This window comes from Aquarana catesbeiana, linkage group LG03 (genome assembly GCF_042186555.1).
Source record: "Aquarana catesbeiana isolate 2022-GZ linkage group LG03, ASM4218655v1, whole genome shotgun sequence".
Lineage (NCBI taxonomy): Eukaryota > Metazoa > Chordata > Amphibia > Anura > Ranidae > Aquarana > Aquarana catesbeiana.
This window is the reverse complement of record NC_133326.1, coordinates 62,948,616-62,967,385: the sequence shown is the minus strand read 5'-3', so window position 1 is coordinate 62,967,385 and position 18,770 is coordinate 62,948,616. Positions and strand designations below refer to the sequence as shown.

The window sequence follows — 18,770 nt, the reverse complement described above, 5'->3', positions numbered from 1 at the left end:
TTGGTAGGGTCGGCTCTGGTGCGAAGCGTCACTTCCCTGAAATGAGTTGGAAACCTCCCTGAAATGAGTTTTTGCAGGTTGGGATGTCTGCCATCTGCGGCCTGGTTCACACCTATGCAGGTTTCAGTCAGGGGTGGACTGACCATTGGGGCAGTTGGGCACTGGCCGAGGGCCCCATGCCACTAAGGGGCCCCATCAGGGTTGCCAGCCGCAATAAAACCAGGGACAGTATGTAAAAGTCTGTGTTTTTTTAAAAATCTCAAGATTATAGCTGCCCCTCCTTTCCAGTCTGTGTATGTGTATTCTGTGCGTGTATACTATGTGTATATTGTGTGTCTGTGTGTGTATACTATGTGTATATGGTGTGTCTGTGTGTGTATACTGTATGTGTGTGTATACTGTGTGGCCCCATAATTTCCTATTGCCTGGGGGCCCCATAATTTCCTATTGCCTGGGGGCCCCATAATCTTCTATTGCCCGGGGGCCCCATAATCTCCTATTGCCGGGGGGCCCCATGAGTTGTCAGTCCGCCCCTGGTTGCAGTTTGCATATTCCAGGTGCATTTTGCATTTTTCAATAAACGTTTTTGATCCATTGAAGTCTATGGAACCAAAAACACAACCTGCTGATCCCTGGCCCTTTCCATAAAATGCACAGATGTAAACGTGACCCATAGGAAACCATGTTAAATGGACTGCAGTGTGTTTCAGCGAATTTGAAAACGTGCAAAAAAATGCATAAGTGTGAACCAGGCCTAAAAGGTATTTCTTGCTTTTTAAACAATTTAATTTGTCTTGTATAAGATTTGGTATTTACAAAATGTTTAAAGGCATAGTTCACCTTTAATGTACCTCCCAAAGCCAGACTAATAAATTCATAGAGACCGCATCATTCTGACCTGCTTTGTTGCTAGGAAGTTGCTAACTGTGACTTCCAGCCGTTACAGTTCACCCCAGCTATCACATGAGTGAGATCACAAACACTGATCTACTGCATTAGGGGGGAGAGAGCACATGTGAGCTCACTCCTCTGATGAGGAAGGTGACAGCTGGGATTGACCCCTAGCAACATCCTAGCAACAAAGCAGGACAGGGTGATGCAATCTCAGTGGGCTTTTCAAGCTTTGAGAGGTACATAAATGGCCAAACCTATAGTAAGGACATTGTTCAACCAAAGGTGCAAAGTTAGCTTTTATCTACAGACGACCCCTACCTACATAGGCAGTTCAAAGCAGTATCCTTTGAATCTGTATATCTGGAAGTACAGGTGCAACATTTTGAGAACTGCTGTCATTTATACTACTGTGCAAAAGTTTTAGGCAGGTGTGAAAAATGCTGTAAATGAAGAATGCTTTTAGAAATAGAAGTGCTAATAGTTTCTTTTTATCAATTAGCGTAGTAATGCGCAACCTATTGCATTAGGGTGTGCCCCCCCAAAGCTCAAACAGACATGCCTATATATATATATATATATATATATATATATATATATATATATATACAGTGGGAAAGGAAAGTATTCAGACCCCCTTAAATTTTTCACTCTTTGTTATATTGGAGCCATTTGCTAAAATCATTTAAGTTCATTTTTTTTCATGAATTAATTGTCATTAATGTACACACAGCACCCCATATTGACAGAAAAACACAGAATTGTTGAAATTTGTGCAGATTTATTAAAAAAGAAAAACTGAAATATCACATGGTCCTAAGTATTCAGACCCTTTGCTGTGACACTCATATATTTAACTCAGGTGCTGTCCATTTCTTCTGATCATCCTTGAGATGGTTCTACACCTTCATTATCGTCATATGACGCCCAGTCAGAATATTGTATTGAAACCACTTTGCCGCCGTCATTCTCTATATGGTGGGCAGCAAGTGGTTAAGAAAGGGGGCAGAACCACATAAATATAGTGGCCCGTACAGACCCCATCCCATTTGCTGGTGTTTAATAGCTGTTCGGTCCCACCCACCCCTGGCATCGCGGCTGAGTTGTGACAGCTGGTCTCTTTCCTTGCATGCAGCTAGAACACCTGACAGTTTCACACACACTGAGCAGCTCTGGCAAGCCTCACGATCTGCTGAATGTGAAACTGTTTCACAGGCAGAGCGGGCTACACACTGCTTAGATGTAGCTTTTCAAAGCAGATTCCGGGAGACAGCACGGTGATTAGGGTGTGCCTAGGCACACCTGGCACACCCTGTGCGCACACCTACGTCAATTAGCAACATGAATTGAAGAAACTCAGCAGGTAAGTTGTTCCAAACGTCTTGGAGAATCAACCACAGATCTTCTGTGGATGTGGGCTGTCTCAAATCCTCCTGTCTTTTTATATAATCCCAGACAGACTCAATATTGAGATCAGGGCTCTGTGGGGGCCAAACCACCACTTCCAGGACTCCTGTTCTTACTGACATTGGCTGTATGTTTGGGGTCATTGTCCTGTTGCAGAATAGGTTTTGGGGCAATCACACGCCTAATGGTATGTCATGATGGATAAGTATCTGCCTGTATTTCTCAGCATCGAGGACACCATTGATCCTGACCAAATCTCCAATTTCATTTGCAGAAATGCAGCCTCAAACTTACAAGGAACATCCACTATGCTTCACTGTTGCCTGCAGACACTCATTATGGTACAATTCTCCAGTCCTTCACCAGCAAACTGCCTCTTGTTACAGCCAAATATTTCACATTTTAGCTCATCAGTCAAGAGCACCTGCTACCATTTTCTGCACCCCAGTTTCTATGTTTTCATGCTTAGACTTGTTTCCACGTCAGAGGTATGGGGATTTTGCAATTTTACTGACACTTTTTTTACTTTACCTCCACTACTATTATTGTAAATAGTAGTGTGGTGATTACCTATTATACTAAAGATTGGCATGTGGCATTAATAAAAATTTACGGATTTCAGTTGTGCCCCACCATGCCACCCCCCCTTCCCCCATAAAGAATGTGCCTGGCTGCAGAGTTCGTCTCTCCATTCCACCACTCAGTGCACTGATGGGCACTAATTGGCAGCACTGATGGGCACTGATTGGCAGTACTGATGGGCACTGATAGGTGGAACTAACTGGCAGCACTTATGGGCACTAATAGGTGCCCCTGATTGACACTGATAGGTGACACTGATTGGCAGCACGGATGGGCACAGATAGGCAGCACTGATGTCCACTGATAGGCAGCACAGATTGTTAGCACTAATTGGTACTGATTCGCAGCACTAAAGGGCACCGATGGGCACTGATTTGTGGCACTATTACGCAGCAATGATTGGCAGCACTGATTGGCACTGATAGGCAGCAATGATAGGCCCTTATTGGCACTGATAGGCGGCACTGATTGGCAGCATCAATTGGCACTGATAGGCAGCACTGATGGGCACTTATAGGTGGCAATGATGGGCACGGATTGGCATTGATAGGCTGCCCTAATTGGAGGCACTGATTGGCATTGATAGAAGGCACTGACTGGCAGCACTGATTGGGACTGATAAGCAGCACAGGTGGGCACTGATAGGCACCCCTGATTGACACTGATAGGTGGCACTGATTGGCAGCATGGATGGGCACTGATAGGCAGGACTGATGTCCACTGATAGGCAGCACAGTTTGTTAGCACTAATTGGCACTGATTCGCAGCAGCGATGGGCACTGATTGGCAGAACTGATGGGTACTGATAACGACTGATTGGCAGCACTGTTAGGCAGCAATGATTGGCAGTACTGATAGGCAGCAATGATGGGCCCTGATTGGCACTGATAATTGGCAATGATGGGCCCTGATTGGCATTGATAGGCTGCACTGATTGGCACTGATTGGCAGCGTTGATGGGCAGTAATTGGCAGCACTGATAGGGGGCACAGACTGGCAGCACTGATTGGCACTGATAGGCAGCACTTATGGGCACTTATTGGCAGCACTTATGGGCACTGAGTGGCATTAATAGGCAGCACTGATGGACACTGATAGGCAGCACTGATGGGCACTAATTGGCACTGATAGGCAGCACTGATGGGCACTGATAGGAAGCACTGATGGGCACTATTTGGCACTGATAGGCAGCACTGATGGGCACTGATAGGCAGCACTAATTGGCCCTGATAGGCAGCACTGCTGGGCACTGATTGGCAGCATTGATTGGTATTGATAGGCAGCATTGGTTGGCATTGATGGGCACGGATTGGCAGCATTGATTGGCACTGATAGGCAGCACTGATGGGCACTGATAGGCTGCACTGATGGGCTCTGATTGGCAGCACTCATGGACACTGACAGGGGAGAGGGGGAGTTTCACATGCAGCAGATCGTGAGACTTGCCAGAGCCGCTCAGTGTGTGAAACTGTCATGTAATGTAACTGCATGCAGGGAGAGAGACCATCTGTCATAACTCAGCCGCAATGTCGGGGATGGGCTGGACCGAGCAGCTATCAAACACCAGCCAATGATTGGGCTGCTTAAGAAAGGGGGCGGAGCCAAGTAAATGTAGTGGCCCGCCCAGACCCCATCCCATTGGTTGGTGTTTTATAGCTGTTTCGGTCCTGCCCACCAGACATGTTGTGACAGCTGGTCTCTCTCCTTGCATTAAGCTACATTACCAGACAGTTTCACACACACTGAGCGGCTCTGGCAAGCCTCATGATCTGCTGAATGTGAAACGGGCTACACTCTGCTTGGACGCAGCTTTTCCCAGCAGATCTCAGAAACAGCACAGTGATTAGGGTGTGCCCAGGCACACCCGACATACCTGGTGTGCAGGCCTATGTCAATTAGCAACATGAATTGAAGAAACTCAGCAGGTAGGTTGTTCCAAACGTCTTGGAGAATTAACCACAGATCTTCTGTGGATGTGGGCTGTCTCAAATCCTCCTGTCTTTTCATGTAATCCCAGACAGACTCAATATTGGGATCAGGGCTCTGTGGGGGCCAAACCATCACTTCCAGGACTCCTTCTTCTTTACAGTAAAGATAGTTCCTACTGACATTGGCTGTATGTTTGGGGTAATTATCCTTTTTCAGAATAGATTTGGGGGCAATCACACGCCTAATGATTGATAAGTATCTGACTGTATTTCTCAGCACTGAGGACACCATTGATCCTGATCAAATCTTCAACTTCATTTGCAGAAATGAAGCCCCAAACTTACAAGGAACATCCACCATGCTTCACTGTTGCCTACAGACACTCATTATGGTACAATTCTCCAGTCCTTCACCAGCAAACTGCCTCCTGTTACAGCCAAATATTTCATATTTTAGCTCATCAGTCCAGAGCACCTGCTACCATTTTTCTGCACCCCAGTTCCTATGCTTTCATGCTTAGTCTTGTTTCCATGTCGGAGGTATGGCTTTTTGGCTGCAATGCTTCCATGAAGACCACTTCTGGCCAGATTTCTCTGAATGATAGATGGGTGTACCTAGGTCCTACTGGTTTCCACTATTTTTGTGCTGATGGCACTGCTGGACATCTTCCAATGTTGAAGGGAAGTAAGCATGATATGTCTTTTATCTGCTGCATTAAAGTGGATGTAAACCCGATTCATGAAATTTGAGCTGGAATGCATATATCTGCATTGTTTTCTTATCTCTCTTCAAAGCCCTATGTCCCGTAACTGTCTCCTGCTCTGTTCTTCTGTTATCAGCCTGATAACTCCTGACAAGTTCTCCGTCACATGTGATAAAAGCAGCCTCACTTTTGTGTTGGGGAGGATGCGATAAATAGATTAGCAGAGCCCTGAACCATTCAACAAACAGAGCTGAAATTCTCTACCTATGAGCAGAGGGGGTGTGTGCCTTTCCTCCAATCAGTTGTCTTGGCTATATGCATAGGCTTCACTGTACTGCTAACCAGGAAGATAAAATCTCCTAACATGATGGGCACTTTCTAAACAGTATATAACTATGAAGACAGCAGATATACAAGTAAAACTTATGTAGGGAGATTTGTTTCATCCCTGTGTATCATCTGAGGCTATTCACTTCACTGGGCAAATGTGAGGGTTTACATCCACTTTAAATTTCCTTAGTTGACCACTGTGTCTACAGTCCTCAATATTGCCAATTTCTATGTGCTTTTTCAAAAGAGCTTGAACAGCACATCATGAAACTCCAGTCTACTTTGAAATCTTTGCCTGGGAGAGACCTTGTTGATGCAGTATAACTACCTTGTCTTGTTGTTTTATTATGTCTTACCATGGTGTATGACCTGTGACATGAAACTGTCTCCCACAACCTTACCTTAGTAGCAGAGTCTGGCTGTTCCTCACCCAGTTATAAGCCTCTTACACAGCTGTTTCTGTTTCAGTTAATGACTGTGTTTCAACCTACATACGAATTTGATGACCATTAGCACCTGCTTGGTATATATGGTTAATCATACACCTGACTCTAATCCTACAAAATCCCTGACTTTGTGCAAGTAAACAAAGTGTGCAAGTATAAGGAAAGATGCTGGTTTGAAGCCAAAGGGTAGGAGAAATAAGAAACATACAGTATAGAAAGGAAGAGCAAAAGAAAAAAAGATAGATGGAGAGAGGGAACAAGAAGGAGGACGAGCAGGTGAGAGAGAGATGGAGGTAAGAATACTTTCATATCTTGTGAACAAATATAGACGTATTTCCAACTAACCCTCCTGCTACTGAAACCCACAACAGTTCCAGTAGATCTGGAATTCCTGGCATACAGTATGTACATCATGTCACAGGAGGGTATGGCTGTTATACCAGTACATGCATTGGGCAAACCTTTTTCTTGTATCAGTTTCTTTCATAAGTAGAACCCACATGTTTTGTTTATGTAGGATAGTCTAGATTAGCCTTTATCAGTCATGGGACCCTTCAAAAGCATGCAAAACCTCAGGGCACTCCAGTCTAATGCCGCGTACACACGATCGGACTTTACGGCATACTTGGTCAGGCGTACCGGATTTTGACGGACAATTTGATCGTGTGTGGGCTCCAGCGGACTTTGTTTTCTCAAAAGTTTGACGGACTTAGATTTGAAACATGTTTCAAATCTGTCCGACGGACTAGAGTCCGGTCGAAAAGTCCGCTCGTCTGTATGCTAGTCCGACGGACAAAAACCGACGCTAAGGCAGCTATTGGCTACTGGCTATGAACTTCCTTGTTTTAGTCCGGTCATACGTCATCATGTACGAATCTGTCGGACTTTGGTTGATCGTGTGTAGGCAAGTCCGTTCATTCGGAAAGTCAGTCGAAAAGTCCGCCAGACAAAGTCTGCCGTAAAGTCTGCTCGTGTGTACACGGCATTAAATGTTTAAAAAAATGTAAATGTTACCATCAATAGGAGGGGATTAAATACTAGATTCTAATTTATTTCCACAGACCCACTTTCATCTATCACATCTACCTCTCAGCCTGTGTATGGTGACTTTAACTTCCCTATTAGTGGACAATTACTTTAAAGCAGACCTTCACTGAAACAGGAAAGTACTACTCATCCACCCCTCCCCTCAAGTCTTTTTCTTCTTTGGGAGCGGTTTTTGACAGTACCCACTCCCACTTACTCAGTTCTTGCCTAGGCAAGGATGACATCACTTTAGCCCTCTGTCCCCCTGCCCGCAACCTCCTGGGACACATCACACATTCCTGGAGGCTGCAAGACCAGTCTGTAAGCAACACACAATCTTGCGCATACACAGCGTGGACCCAGCTGTCAGGCATCAGGAAGTCACAGCCAGCTCCCACATCCAAGATGGCAACGCCAAAGCCCAGCAGAGATTTGGCATTGGTAAAGACAGTGCTGAATTCCTGGGTTGGTAAGTACCTGTTTGTTTAAAGTTAGCAGCTACAGTATTTGTGCTCCACCTATTTATAATAGTGCTTATGCCTTTCTGCTGACCCATCTGGCAGCCAATCAGAGCCCTTCTGAAATTCCTCAAAAAGTGGTTTTACTGGTATGTATTTGTATATTCTGATGAGTACAAGGCCTTACTGAATGTTATTTTAGTAACCCGTGTGTTGTTCTTGACTTCACTTGTTTTCCAAATGTTCTGATTTTCTAATCGGTGATATATTTTGACACGTTTGTCATTGGTCTCTGTATTTACTGTATGTTGTCGTAGCCTCCATGGCGGTTTTCCCGAGTGTGGCTCGGGGTTAAATTTCAGCACCATTAGCGGTAACCCCAAGCCACACTCGGGATTACATCACAGGATCCTGGTGCCTCCTTACTTACCTTGTCCCCAGGATCCTGCGATGTCCCCCGCTGTGTTCGTGGGCTCCGTCCTCCTCCGAAGCCTCTCCTTGCCAGGCTCCGTTCCCTGCGAGCGCCGCGACGCACGGGGGCGGAGCTTGGCGGCAAATTCAAAAAATTGTAAAAATCATAACACATACAGTACTGTAATCTTACAGATTACAGTACTGTATGAAATGATTTAACATCCCTTTTGTCCCCAGTGCTTTGGCCCATGCCCTGCATGCAGTTTTATGTGATATATACTGTTCTTTCTGCCTGGAAACTTGAGATTGTCCATAGCAACCAAAAAGTGTCCCTGTACGTCAAAAGTGGCTTTAGACCAGCTAGAAAACAGCAATAGTAAATTAGAACTTTTGCAGAATTGGACGATAGTGAATCGTGGGGAAATTTATTTTATTATTATTATTTTTATTTTTTTTTAATTATTTATTTTTATTTATTATATTATAATTTATGTTTTTGTGTTTCAAACTTTATCATACCCGGGATATCTACTAGACTCTTGTTTGGACAGATTTAAGTGTGTTATTGTTAAGAATTACAGACCTACAATATAAAACGCCAAATTTCCATGCAAAATAATTGTACCACTTTCAGCACCTAAAATCCGAAATAATCATACCGCCAGGGAGGTTAAAATAAAATAAAAAATTGGAAAGAGTCCTTCTCCTATTGGTCACAGTGCTGCATGCAACAATTAACCACTCGCTAATTGGCTTCCAGTGTGCCAGCAAGTGGCAGATGGATGAGCCCAGAACAGCACAGAAGGCAGAATCCATTGTGTACAGCATTCAATCTGAGTGGTGCTTGCAGATGGCACCCCTCTCAAACCCAGGTGAGACCCTGGTTGAAAAAATCTAATCTAGATGTACAGTACATATTCATTTTGTACAAATGACTTGGCAGGTATATACAGCACTAGACACCCTGTTCCAAATTATTATGCAAATTCTATTTCAGTGTCACAAAGATTAAATATTTTGTTTTTCAGTTTAACTCATGGATGGCATTGTGTCTCAGGGCTCTTTTGATCACTGAAAACAATCTCGGACACCTGTAATAGTTGGATTGACAAGTGAGCCCAATTAAAGGAAAAACTACTAAAGGAGGGTGTTCCACATTATTAAGCAGAGCACAATTTTCAAGCAATATGGGGAAGAAAAAGGATCTCTCTGCTGCCGAAAAGACGAAATAGTTCAATGCCTTGGACGAGGTATGAAAACATTAGATATTTCATGAAAACTTAAGCGTGATCGTCGCACTATTAGGAGATTTGACACAGACGGGTTTCGTGCAGATAAAGGCACATTGAGGAAGATTTCTGCCAGGTCCATGCATTGGATCAAGTGAGCAGCTGCTAAAACACCATTACATAGCAGCAAACAGATAATTGAAGCTGCTGGCGCCTCTGGAGTCCCACGGACATCAAGGTGTAGAGTCCTCCAGAGTTTGCAACTGTGCATAAACCTTCCTTTCGGCCACCACTAACCAATGCTCACAAGCAGAAACGGCTGCATTGGGCAGAAAAATACATGAAGACTAATTTTCAAACAGTCCTGATCACTGATGAGTGCCGTGCAACCCTGGATGGTCCAGATGGATGGAGTAGTGGATGGTTGGTGGACGGCCACCCTGTTCCAACAAGGCTGCGGTGGAGTCATGTTTTGGCCCGGAATCATGGGAAGAGAGCTGGTCAACCCCTTTAGGGTCCCTGAAGGTGAAGGTCATCTGACCTCTGCAAAGTATGTGGAGTTCTTGACTGACCACTTCCTTCCCTGGTACAGAAGGAAGAACTATGCTTTCCGTAATAAAATCATCTTCATGCATGGCAATGCACCATCTCATGCTGCAAAGTATACCTCTGCATCAATGGCTGCTATGGGGGTAAAAGGAGAGAAAGTCGTGGTGTGGCCTCCATCCTCCCCTGACCTCAATCCTATTGAGAACCTTTGGAGCATCCTCAAGCAAAAGATCTATGAGGGTGGGAGGCAGTTTACATCCAAACAGCAGCTCTGGGAGGCTATTCTGACATCTTGCAAACAAATTCAAGCAGAAACTGCCCAAATATTCACAAGTTCAATGGATGCAAGACTTGTGAAGCTGCTTTCAAATAAGGGGTCCTATGTTAAAATGTAACGTGACCTGTTAAAATGTTTAAAAAGTTAAAATGTTGTTGAAAGTTTGATTGAAATAGCTTTTGATTTCAGTAAATATGCTGCAAACACAACAAATGACAATTTCAAGTTCTTTACAACCTATAAAGTGTTTTAACACTTTTTACACTGTGCGTAATAATTTGGAACAGTGCATTGTAAGTTTTTTATTTTGAAAAATAAAAACTGTTATCATTAGGAGGTTTGTTCAATAAAATTTGAATTGTACTCTTAATAGTTGATAACATGAGAATTATGATGTTGTTTACATCAATTATTTAGGTAAATGAGAAAAATATCATTGGCATAATAATTTGTAGCAGGGTATAGTTCCTTATCTAAGCATCCTGATATGCAAATTAAACTTGAATGTTCATGCAGGTTCAAAACTTACCGCACAAGCTGGTGGCAAATCTGACATCCAGGAATACATCTACAAAACAAACATATTTATAAAGCACAACATTAGCACTAATTCATGTTTATATATCCATTTTCTATCATATTTTCTTTGATATCAAAGGTCATTGATTTTTGGATACCCAGACCAAATTTTGCAACAACATTATGCATCAAATGTAAAGCAAGGATGCACTGCGCTTAGGTATATATCATATACACTATCCAACGTGATTATAATACCAAAAAAAAAAAAAAACGTATAGGAGAGAAAAATATATATATATTTACATATAAAATAAATATTTAAGTGTCACTCCAATTGTCACAAAACATGCCTCGATGTGCCTCGGTGACCCCCCCAAAGTGGTTGCGCTCACCTTAGAGCGTGTAACACAGTTTTTAGCTGTGTCAAAACACGCTGTGGAGCCACCTCCGGGCTCTGTATGGCAAGCTAGAAGCGGTCTCCAACCTAAATCAATGTGGCTCCATAAACGTCATATCATAAATGTAAAAAGAGACTATATAGTGTAATTCCGTCAAGGTAACTTTATTATAACAAAACCCACTCCCCACAGGGGGGTACTCACATTTCCTTGGTGCGTGAGTGTACCATACATTACAAGCTTCTTAACAAACTGCTGACCGGCGTGCTGTGGGGTATATGATTCTCCCAGCTGTGTTCTGTGCTGCTCACTCCGTCCTGGCCCCTCCCCTACGCGTGTTCGAAACAGGGGTCACGTGTCTTCATCAGGGGGATGATCCCTCTAAGGTGAGCGCAACCACTTTGGGGGGGGTCACCGAGGCACATCGAGGCATGTTTTGTGACACTTGGATTGAGCACGCTGGATGATTTGGACTTTTAATGTTTGCTTTGGACACTAATACACACATTACCTTCTGGATATTTTGAACACTGTTATATGCACATTTTTTGGGCGAGACCTCTACAGATTTTATTAATTTATTTAAGGTTCACCAGGCACTTTAATATACTTTTTGATTGTAACAGAGTATATGCATGTTGCACTCTATATGTATTACTGCACGTTTTTTATTAATTTATACATGTATTATAGGCACAGTACATATATGTGTTAACTTCTTGATTATATGTGAGAATTTTTATATATTTTTTTTCAATTATATTTTTTCATTTATATGCACATTGCACTTATGAGGAATTATATGTAAATATATATTTTTTTTTTTCTCTCTTACATTTACTCTCTCTTACATTTGATTCGCACGGCCATGAATACGTGATCTGCGTTTGCTGCTAGGTATTCACATTTACGTTTGGTTTTATTTGGGCACTGGATTGTTGTGGCTCGCAAGATTTTTCGCTTTTATTTTTAACATTATGCATCAGTTAACTTGTCAATAATTCTATGATTAATTTGAATACCTAAATCATTGTTACTTAGTTTTTAGGAAATATACAACTTATAATTGCTACATTGTTTTAATGCATATCAGTAACAGTTTTCATTTCAACTAATAAAACTTTTTTTAAAGTTTTTTTTTTTTTTTTTAATTGCTGTATTGCCCTGTGTGAAGTGTGCACAGGTGTGTCTTTCTAGTCCTACAATGGATGAACATTGGTAGTGGGCACTGTACTCGAGAACCTGAATCTACAGATTATGGTTGGAACACTATTATTTATTTTTCATGTAATAGTACATATTGCTTTTAACTTCAAAATATACTAGAACTCACATAGGTTATTTTTACCTTAGAGCCCAATTCCAGTGTGAAATTAAAAAATGAACACAGACACACACAGACATATACAGACAGATACACACACACCCACAGACACACACACAGACACACACACACACACACACACACACACACACTGCTCCCAATTGGACATCAATGTGGGTGCAGGTTTGTGTGATTGTGTGTCCCCAAACTCACACTGTCTGCATTTGAGGACACACCTGACCTGCACCCACACGGATGTCAAATTGGGAACAGCCGCTATGTCCATGCACCCGCCGCATTCTAATTGCCATGAATAGGCCTGCCTATATGTGGATGCACGGAACACCTGTGCATTCCGTGCGGGAAGACACGGCCCTTTCTTGGATGTATACTTAAGTATGTCTGTCTGAGCAGAGCCTAACTGTTGATTACACAAACCTAAAATAACCAATTCAGATATTTATACTAGCTGTGATTAAAACTAAAAAATAGTTGTATTTAAAACTAAAATAATAGTTAATGAATACATTTCTAATATATGCTTGGAGTTCCATTTTAGGGTTTAGTTCCAGCTTTCACATTCTATCAGATTGTGGGTACATTAAAGCAGAACTTCACTCACTCTCAATCAACATTGACTATTTCTAATCCTTATGCTGCTAGCATTAGTAAATAGATAGGAAATTATATTATATTTACTTGCTTTAACCTTTTTTTTTTTTTTTTTTATAAATTTCACAATTATAAAGGTTAAAAATGAAAATACATAAGAATCCACAAAAAAGTATTTTTACTTTTAACTTTTTTAACCTTATAATTGTGTACTCATATGGAATGCCTATAAGTTGTATGCATCAAGATGGAGAGACATATGGAGGATTAAATTTCAAACATTTTAGAAATAATGTTATCCATGGATTATACCAATAATTGCCTTTGGCATTGGGTTTTTATATGTTTTTATATTTTAATATTTATCCACTAGATGGCGCAGTTGGAGAGCTTTGCAATGAGCCATTGCCGCAATGTGCAAATTATACATTAACACGGTTAATTGTTACGTCCCGCCTACCTTCAGGGATTCCAATCTGGTCACAATCCTCCCTGTGTCCATCTATACATGTATTAGCGGGCGGCAGTATGTGTTCTGTGCCCCGAATGATGTCAAGTATGACAAAACGCGCAGGAGGGAGCCGAAACACTACTGCACATGCGCAAATCGCCACGGCCACCTTTGATCCTGGCATGGAAAGCTGTTGTCAGGGAAATAGGCGCACCCCTATGCATAGTCCTGCTAGGCTAGCAAACCAGCACAGGCAAGGTCGCGCTAACGCGCATCAACGCACACGGGTGTGCAATGTTTCTACTAGGCGGACGCCTGGCGCCACGTTCGGACGAATGCGCGTGCGTAACAACGTCGCGATGGTACGAACGCACGAACGGAACGGTGCGCGTACGACGTGATACTGCGCCTTGTTTATTTAAACGATCCACTGACAGTGCCACATTGCTGGATTATCGTCAGCTCTTCCTGTGTTCCTGTGATTGTGATTTGTCCTGACCTGCTGTGTACCGACCCGGCTTGTTATCTACTCCTCTGGACCTCCTGGCTTACCCACCGGCTTGCTTCTGACTCTTCCAGCCTGCTTCCTGCATCTGACCCTGGCTTGGCTAAACGGACTCCGCATTCCTCTGTCTCCTGTACCTGGACTTGTTGCTTTGATTCTCGGACTGCTTACTGTGTTTGACCCCCTGGCCTGGCTTCTGATTTCCTATTGGACTTCCATTGGTCCCCTCCTTGGACCCTAAGCACGTTGCCTCTAGTGACTTTCTCTATCAAGCCACCAACACCGGCTCCTACTTCCAGGCAACCCGTGCTTCTGTGAGCACCACATCCCTGTGTCATCTTCAGGGTTGTGCTGCACTCGGCCGCAAGGGGAGCCCTCTCAGCAACTCGGTCTCCTACCAAGATCCTGACAGCTGTTTTTACTAAAGAAATGCTCATTTATCCTCAGCTCACTGATATGCCACGTACACACAATCGCACATTCCGACAGCAAAATCCATGTTTTTTTTCCCGACGAATGTTGGCTCAAACTTGTCTTGCATACACACTGTCACACAAATCTTGTCGGAAATTCCAATCGCCAAAAACGCTGTGACGTACAACACGTACGTCAAGCCGAGAAAAATGAAGTTCAATAGCCAGTGCGGCTCTTCTGCTTGATTCCAAGCATGAGTTGAACTTTGTGCGTCAGAATTGTGTGCACACAATTGGAATTTACGACAATGGATTTTGTTGTCGGAAAATTTGAGATCTCAAATTTTGTTTGTCGGAAATTCCGATGGAAAATGTCCCATGGAGCCTACACACGGTCGGAATTTCCGACAACAAGCTCCCATCGAACATTTCCCGTCGGAAAATCCGACCATGTGTACGCGGCATAAGTGTATTTACCGAGTTAATCTATTTATACTTGATGACCTTTACAATGTAGAGTCTTTCTTTCTTTCCATGATGCTGATACTTTGAGTTTTTTAAACATTGACGAGTGGAATCCAAGGTGGCAACTTCGTATATGCTTGCAAGATGGCACACAGTGAGTCGATTGCCCTGTGTGGAGTACTTTGAGCGCAGTTTGACTACTCTTTATTGGGGGTCATTCTATTCTGGTAAGCCACCACCTGCTGCACAGTCCCAAAAACAAATTAACCCATGCTTCTCTGCCTACAGAGGAGCCAGACTAAATGTACCTACACTATCAACTAGGAGGATGCTCCAGATGTATGTACTGTTATTATTCTCTTCTTATATAAAGCTTGTATTATTTCTATACTGGTGTGCATCTATATGATTATGGTTAATGTTATATGCTGGTTGCAGTAGTTCCTCTGCTCCCAATTACTTTAATTAGATTACTGGTTAATTTCCCAGGAACAGAATCACCCCTGTTCCTGGGTGGAGGCACTGCCAACTTTATTATGACGCCTATTATTAGCTTTCATGTAGAGAATGTCTCAGTTCTTTTATTTACCTACAAGTTCAGTGCAGTATCTTGTTTGGGGAGGGACATTTCCCATAACCCCCTAAAAGAGGGCTACATTTATTTCATAGTAAGCATTTCATATCTTAAGGTTTGTTAGTAATTTCATTTATATGGGAGTGCCTGATATCAGCCCATCTTCTCGTGTACATGATCTGTTTTTAGTTTATGTTATTATATTATGTAATGGCCTACACAGATTAAAATGTTTAATTGACAGTTATAATTAAGGGATTATATTAATTTTTGTATAAGATTTCTAAATGTGGTAGCTGTGATATACCTGCTCTACAGTCTTTCAAATGATTCACAATAGTTAAATAGATCTATTAATTTATTGAGAGAGTTTGGGATATATTACAGGGTCTTAGATATACATCACCTGATGAATCAGCTTAATGTACCTCTTATAGCACGGCAACAAGGCTGTTTCCTGACATGTTTGTAGGGAACCTACTTGGAATGCAGAGTGGTGGCACATGGGCAGTTAATACAAGCACTGTGGCCAGGCTAAGGATATTCAAATTCCTCCTGGAATATCTACCTCTTTTTACTTTAGTGACGGTTCACACCAGAATTGCACAGGAATGCGTTCAGTGCAATGTGATTTTCAGCCCATTCATTTCGAAAGTTCAGAGCACAGTGCGGGAAATGGGCACGGAACACAGTTTTCCCTTCCTGCATTCCGGTGTGAAGGCGCAGTCATACTACATGTTTTCTGGCATTTGAGTATGTGATGTATGTGCACGCAGCATAGGTGGCATGGGATAATGTTCCCATGCCAATGTACCAGCAGAGGAACAAGCACAACTTTGTTATATTGGTACGAAAACATTCTTGAATGTGTGAATGTACACACATGCAAACTACTGTTCTTTGTAGTTTAGTGAATCATAGTTACATAGTTAGTTACAGGTTGAAAAAAGACACGTCCATCAAGTTCAACAAAAAAAAATACAATCCCATATATACAAACCTACATCCACAGTTGATCCAGAGGAAAGAAAAAAACCCCAGCAAAGCATGCTCCAATTTGCTACAGCAGGGGAAAAAATTCCTTCCTGATCCCCGAGAGGCAATCGTATTTTCCCTGGATCAACTTTTACCTATAAATGTTAGTACCCAGTTATATTGTGTACATTTAGGAAAGAATACAGGCCTTTTTTAAAGCAATCGATTAAGATTGCCAGAACCACCTCTGGAGGGGAGTCTATTCCACATTTTCACAGCTCTTTTGCCCTGTACACACGGTCGGATTTTCCGACGGAAAATGTGTGATAGGACCTTGTTGTCGGAAATTCCGACCGTGTGTGGGCTCCATCACACATTTTCCATCGGAATTTACGACACACAAAGTTTGAGAGCTTGCTATAAAATTTTCCGACAACAAAATCCGTTGTTGGAAATTTTCCGATCGTGTGTATACAAATCCGACGCACAAAGTGCCACGCATGCTCACAATAAATTAAGAGACGAAAGCTATTTGCTACTGCCCCGTTTATAGTCCCGGCGTACGTGTTTTACGTCTCCTCGTTCAGAGCCATCGGATTTTCCAACAACTTTGTGTGACCGTGTGTATGAAAGACAAGTTTGAGCCAACATCCGTCGGAAAAAATCCATGGATTTTGTTGTCGGAATGTCCGATCAATGTCCAATCGTGTGTACGGGGCATTACTGTGAAGAAACCTTTCCGTATTTGGAGATTAAATCTTTTTTCCTCTAGACATAAAGAGTTCCCCCTTGTCCTCTGTGATGACCTTAAAGTAAATAACTCAACACCAAGTTCACGATATGGACCACTTATGTATTTGTACATGTTGATCATATTCCCCTTAATCTCCTTTTCTCAAGAGGGAATAGATTCAGTTCCTCTAATCATTCCTCATAGCTTAGCTGCCCATGCGTTTATCAATACATGAACAAATCTGCAATGTACCATGCACATTCAACACAGCTGAAAGCAAGTTCTAATGCTCTGTTTAATGACCACATTGCGAATATACTGCAATCTATTGTAATGGCAGGAAATATAATAATGTTGTATTTTATTGGGCAAAAAACAAACCTGTGAGGTTCTCTTGAGCTTGGTATCATACAAACACAGTCCCGTTTATAAAAGGTCTTTTCTATCCAGGACAAGTTCATCTGGAAAACAAAAGTGTAAAGCTTTACCATGCTGATCATATAATTCAAATTGGAAAAATTCTGTGAGCCACAATGATCTTATGCCTTGCTTGTGCTACCTCCAGCTGCATGCGCTAATCACGCTTCATATAACGTGCATAGGATAAATTTACAAGTTATGCGCTGCGCTTGGGTGACCCCAAAAACAAAATTAATAATAACCAACTCTGTGCTTACTAGTGCGATGATATTAAATACAAATAATATGAATGTTGAATAAATAAACAAGGTGTGAAAAAACAAGTGCTTGTTACACCATAAATTAGTGCTTAATAGTGCTTGTTACACCATATATAGTGTCTTAATCAACATAAAAAGTGCTTAGTGCTCAATATAAAGTATCCTGCTTTTTTAGATAAAAAAAATTAATAAATAATAAATAATGAAAAAAAGTTCTCTTTGGCACTCTAAATAGTGCGTGCAAATAATGTCCAGCAGTGATAATAAAACAATACGTGCAGGTGGTGTTCAGCTGTGACAACAATCCAACATCATGCCGAAGATATCCTGAGTGCTGCAAAACATGTTCCTGTGCTCCTTCGTGACCCCCTTAAGCTAATGTGCTCACCTCAGAGCGTGTGACTCAGCTTCTACCCTGAGTCCAAATAGGCTTTGGAGCCACCCCCGGGCTCAGTCTCAGTGTCTGCTGCACTCCTCCAGCTGGAAACAATGTGGCTCCATACATATAAATGAAAAGGAAACTATATAGTGTAATATAGTCAAAATACTTTTATTAAAAGAAAATGCTCCCCACACCGGGGTGCTCACATGGCACTGGTGCGTCAGTGCACCGTACTATAACGGCTTTCTATGCAAAATCACTGGATGTTTGGTGCGGTATGCTGTGCTGGGACAGCGCTGGTGTAAAGTCCGTGTCAGTCTCTCCATCCTGGCCCCTCCCCTACGCGTCTTCGACACAGGGATCACGTGTCATCATCAGGGGGATAACCCGGAGCCGCGATAACATCACTCCCGTCGCCGGTCACAGCACAGGCCCTGAAGAAACGGCACAAACAGGCCATTTCTTCAGTGCGCATGCACCAATGATGTTGGTGCA

At 42.4% G+C, this 18,770-nt stretch overlaps 1 protein-coding gene across 2 annotated transcripts in view; it reads right to left on the bottom strand.

Moving 5' to 3' along the window:
- The window catches only part of LOC141131400 (transient receptor potential cation channel subfamily M member 7-like), a 139,364-nt gene extending 121,694 nt beyond the window's left edge, over positions 1–17,670 (bottom strand). For both annotated transcript variants that reach the window (XM_073618615.1, XM_073618616.1), the window contains exons 1-2: positions 17,595–17,670; positions 10,771–10,809 (exon numbers count right to left, since the gene is read on the bottom strand). In XM_073618615.1, the coding sequence (XP_073474716.1) occupies positions 10,771–10,809; positions 17,595–17,623 (68 nt within the window). In that variant the 5' untranslated portion in view covers positions 17,624–17,670. The remainder of the gene's footprint in view (positions 1–10,770; positions 10,810–17,594) is intronic.
- Positions 17,671–18,770: the final 1,100 nt, after the last annotated feature.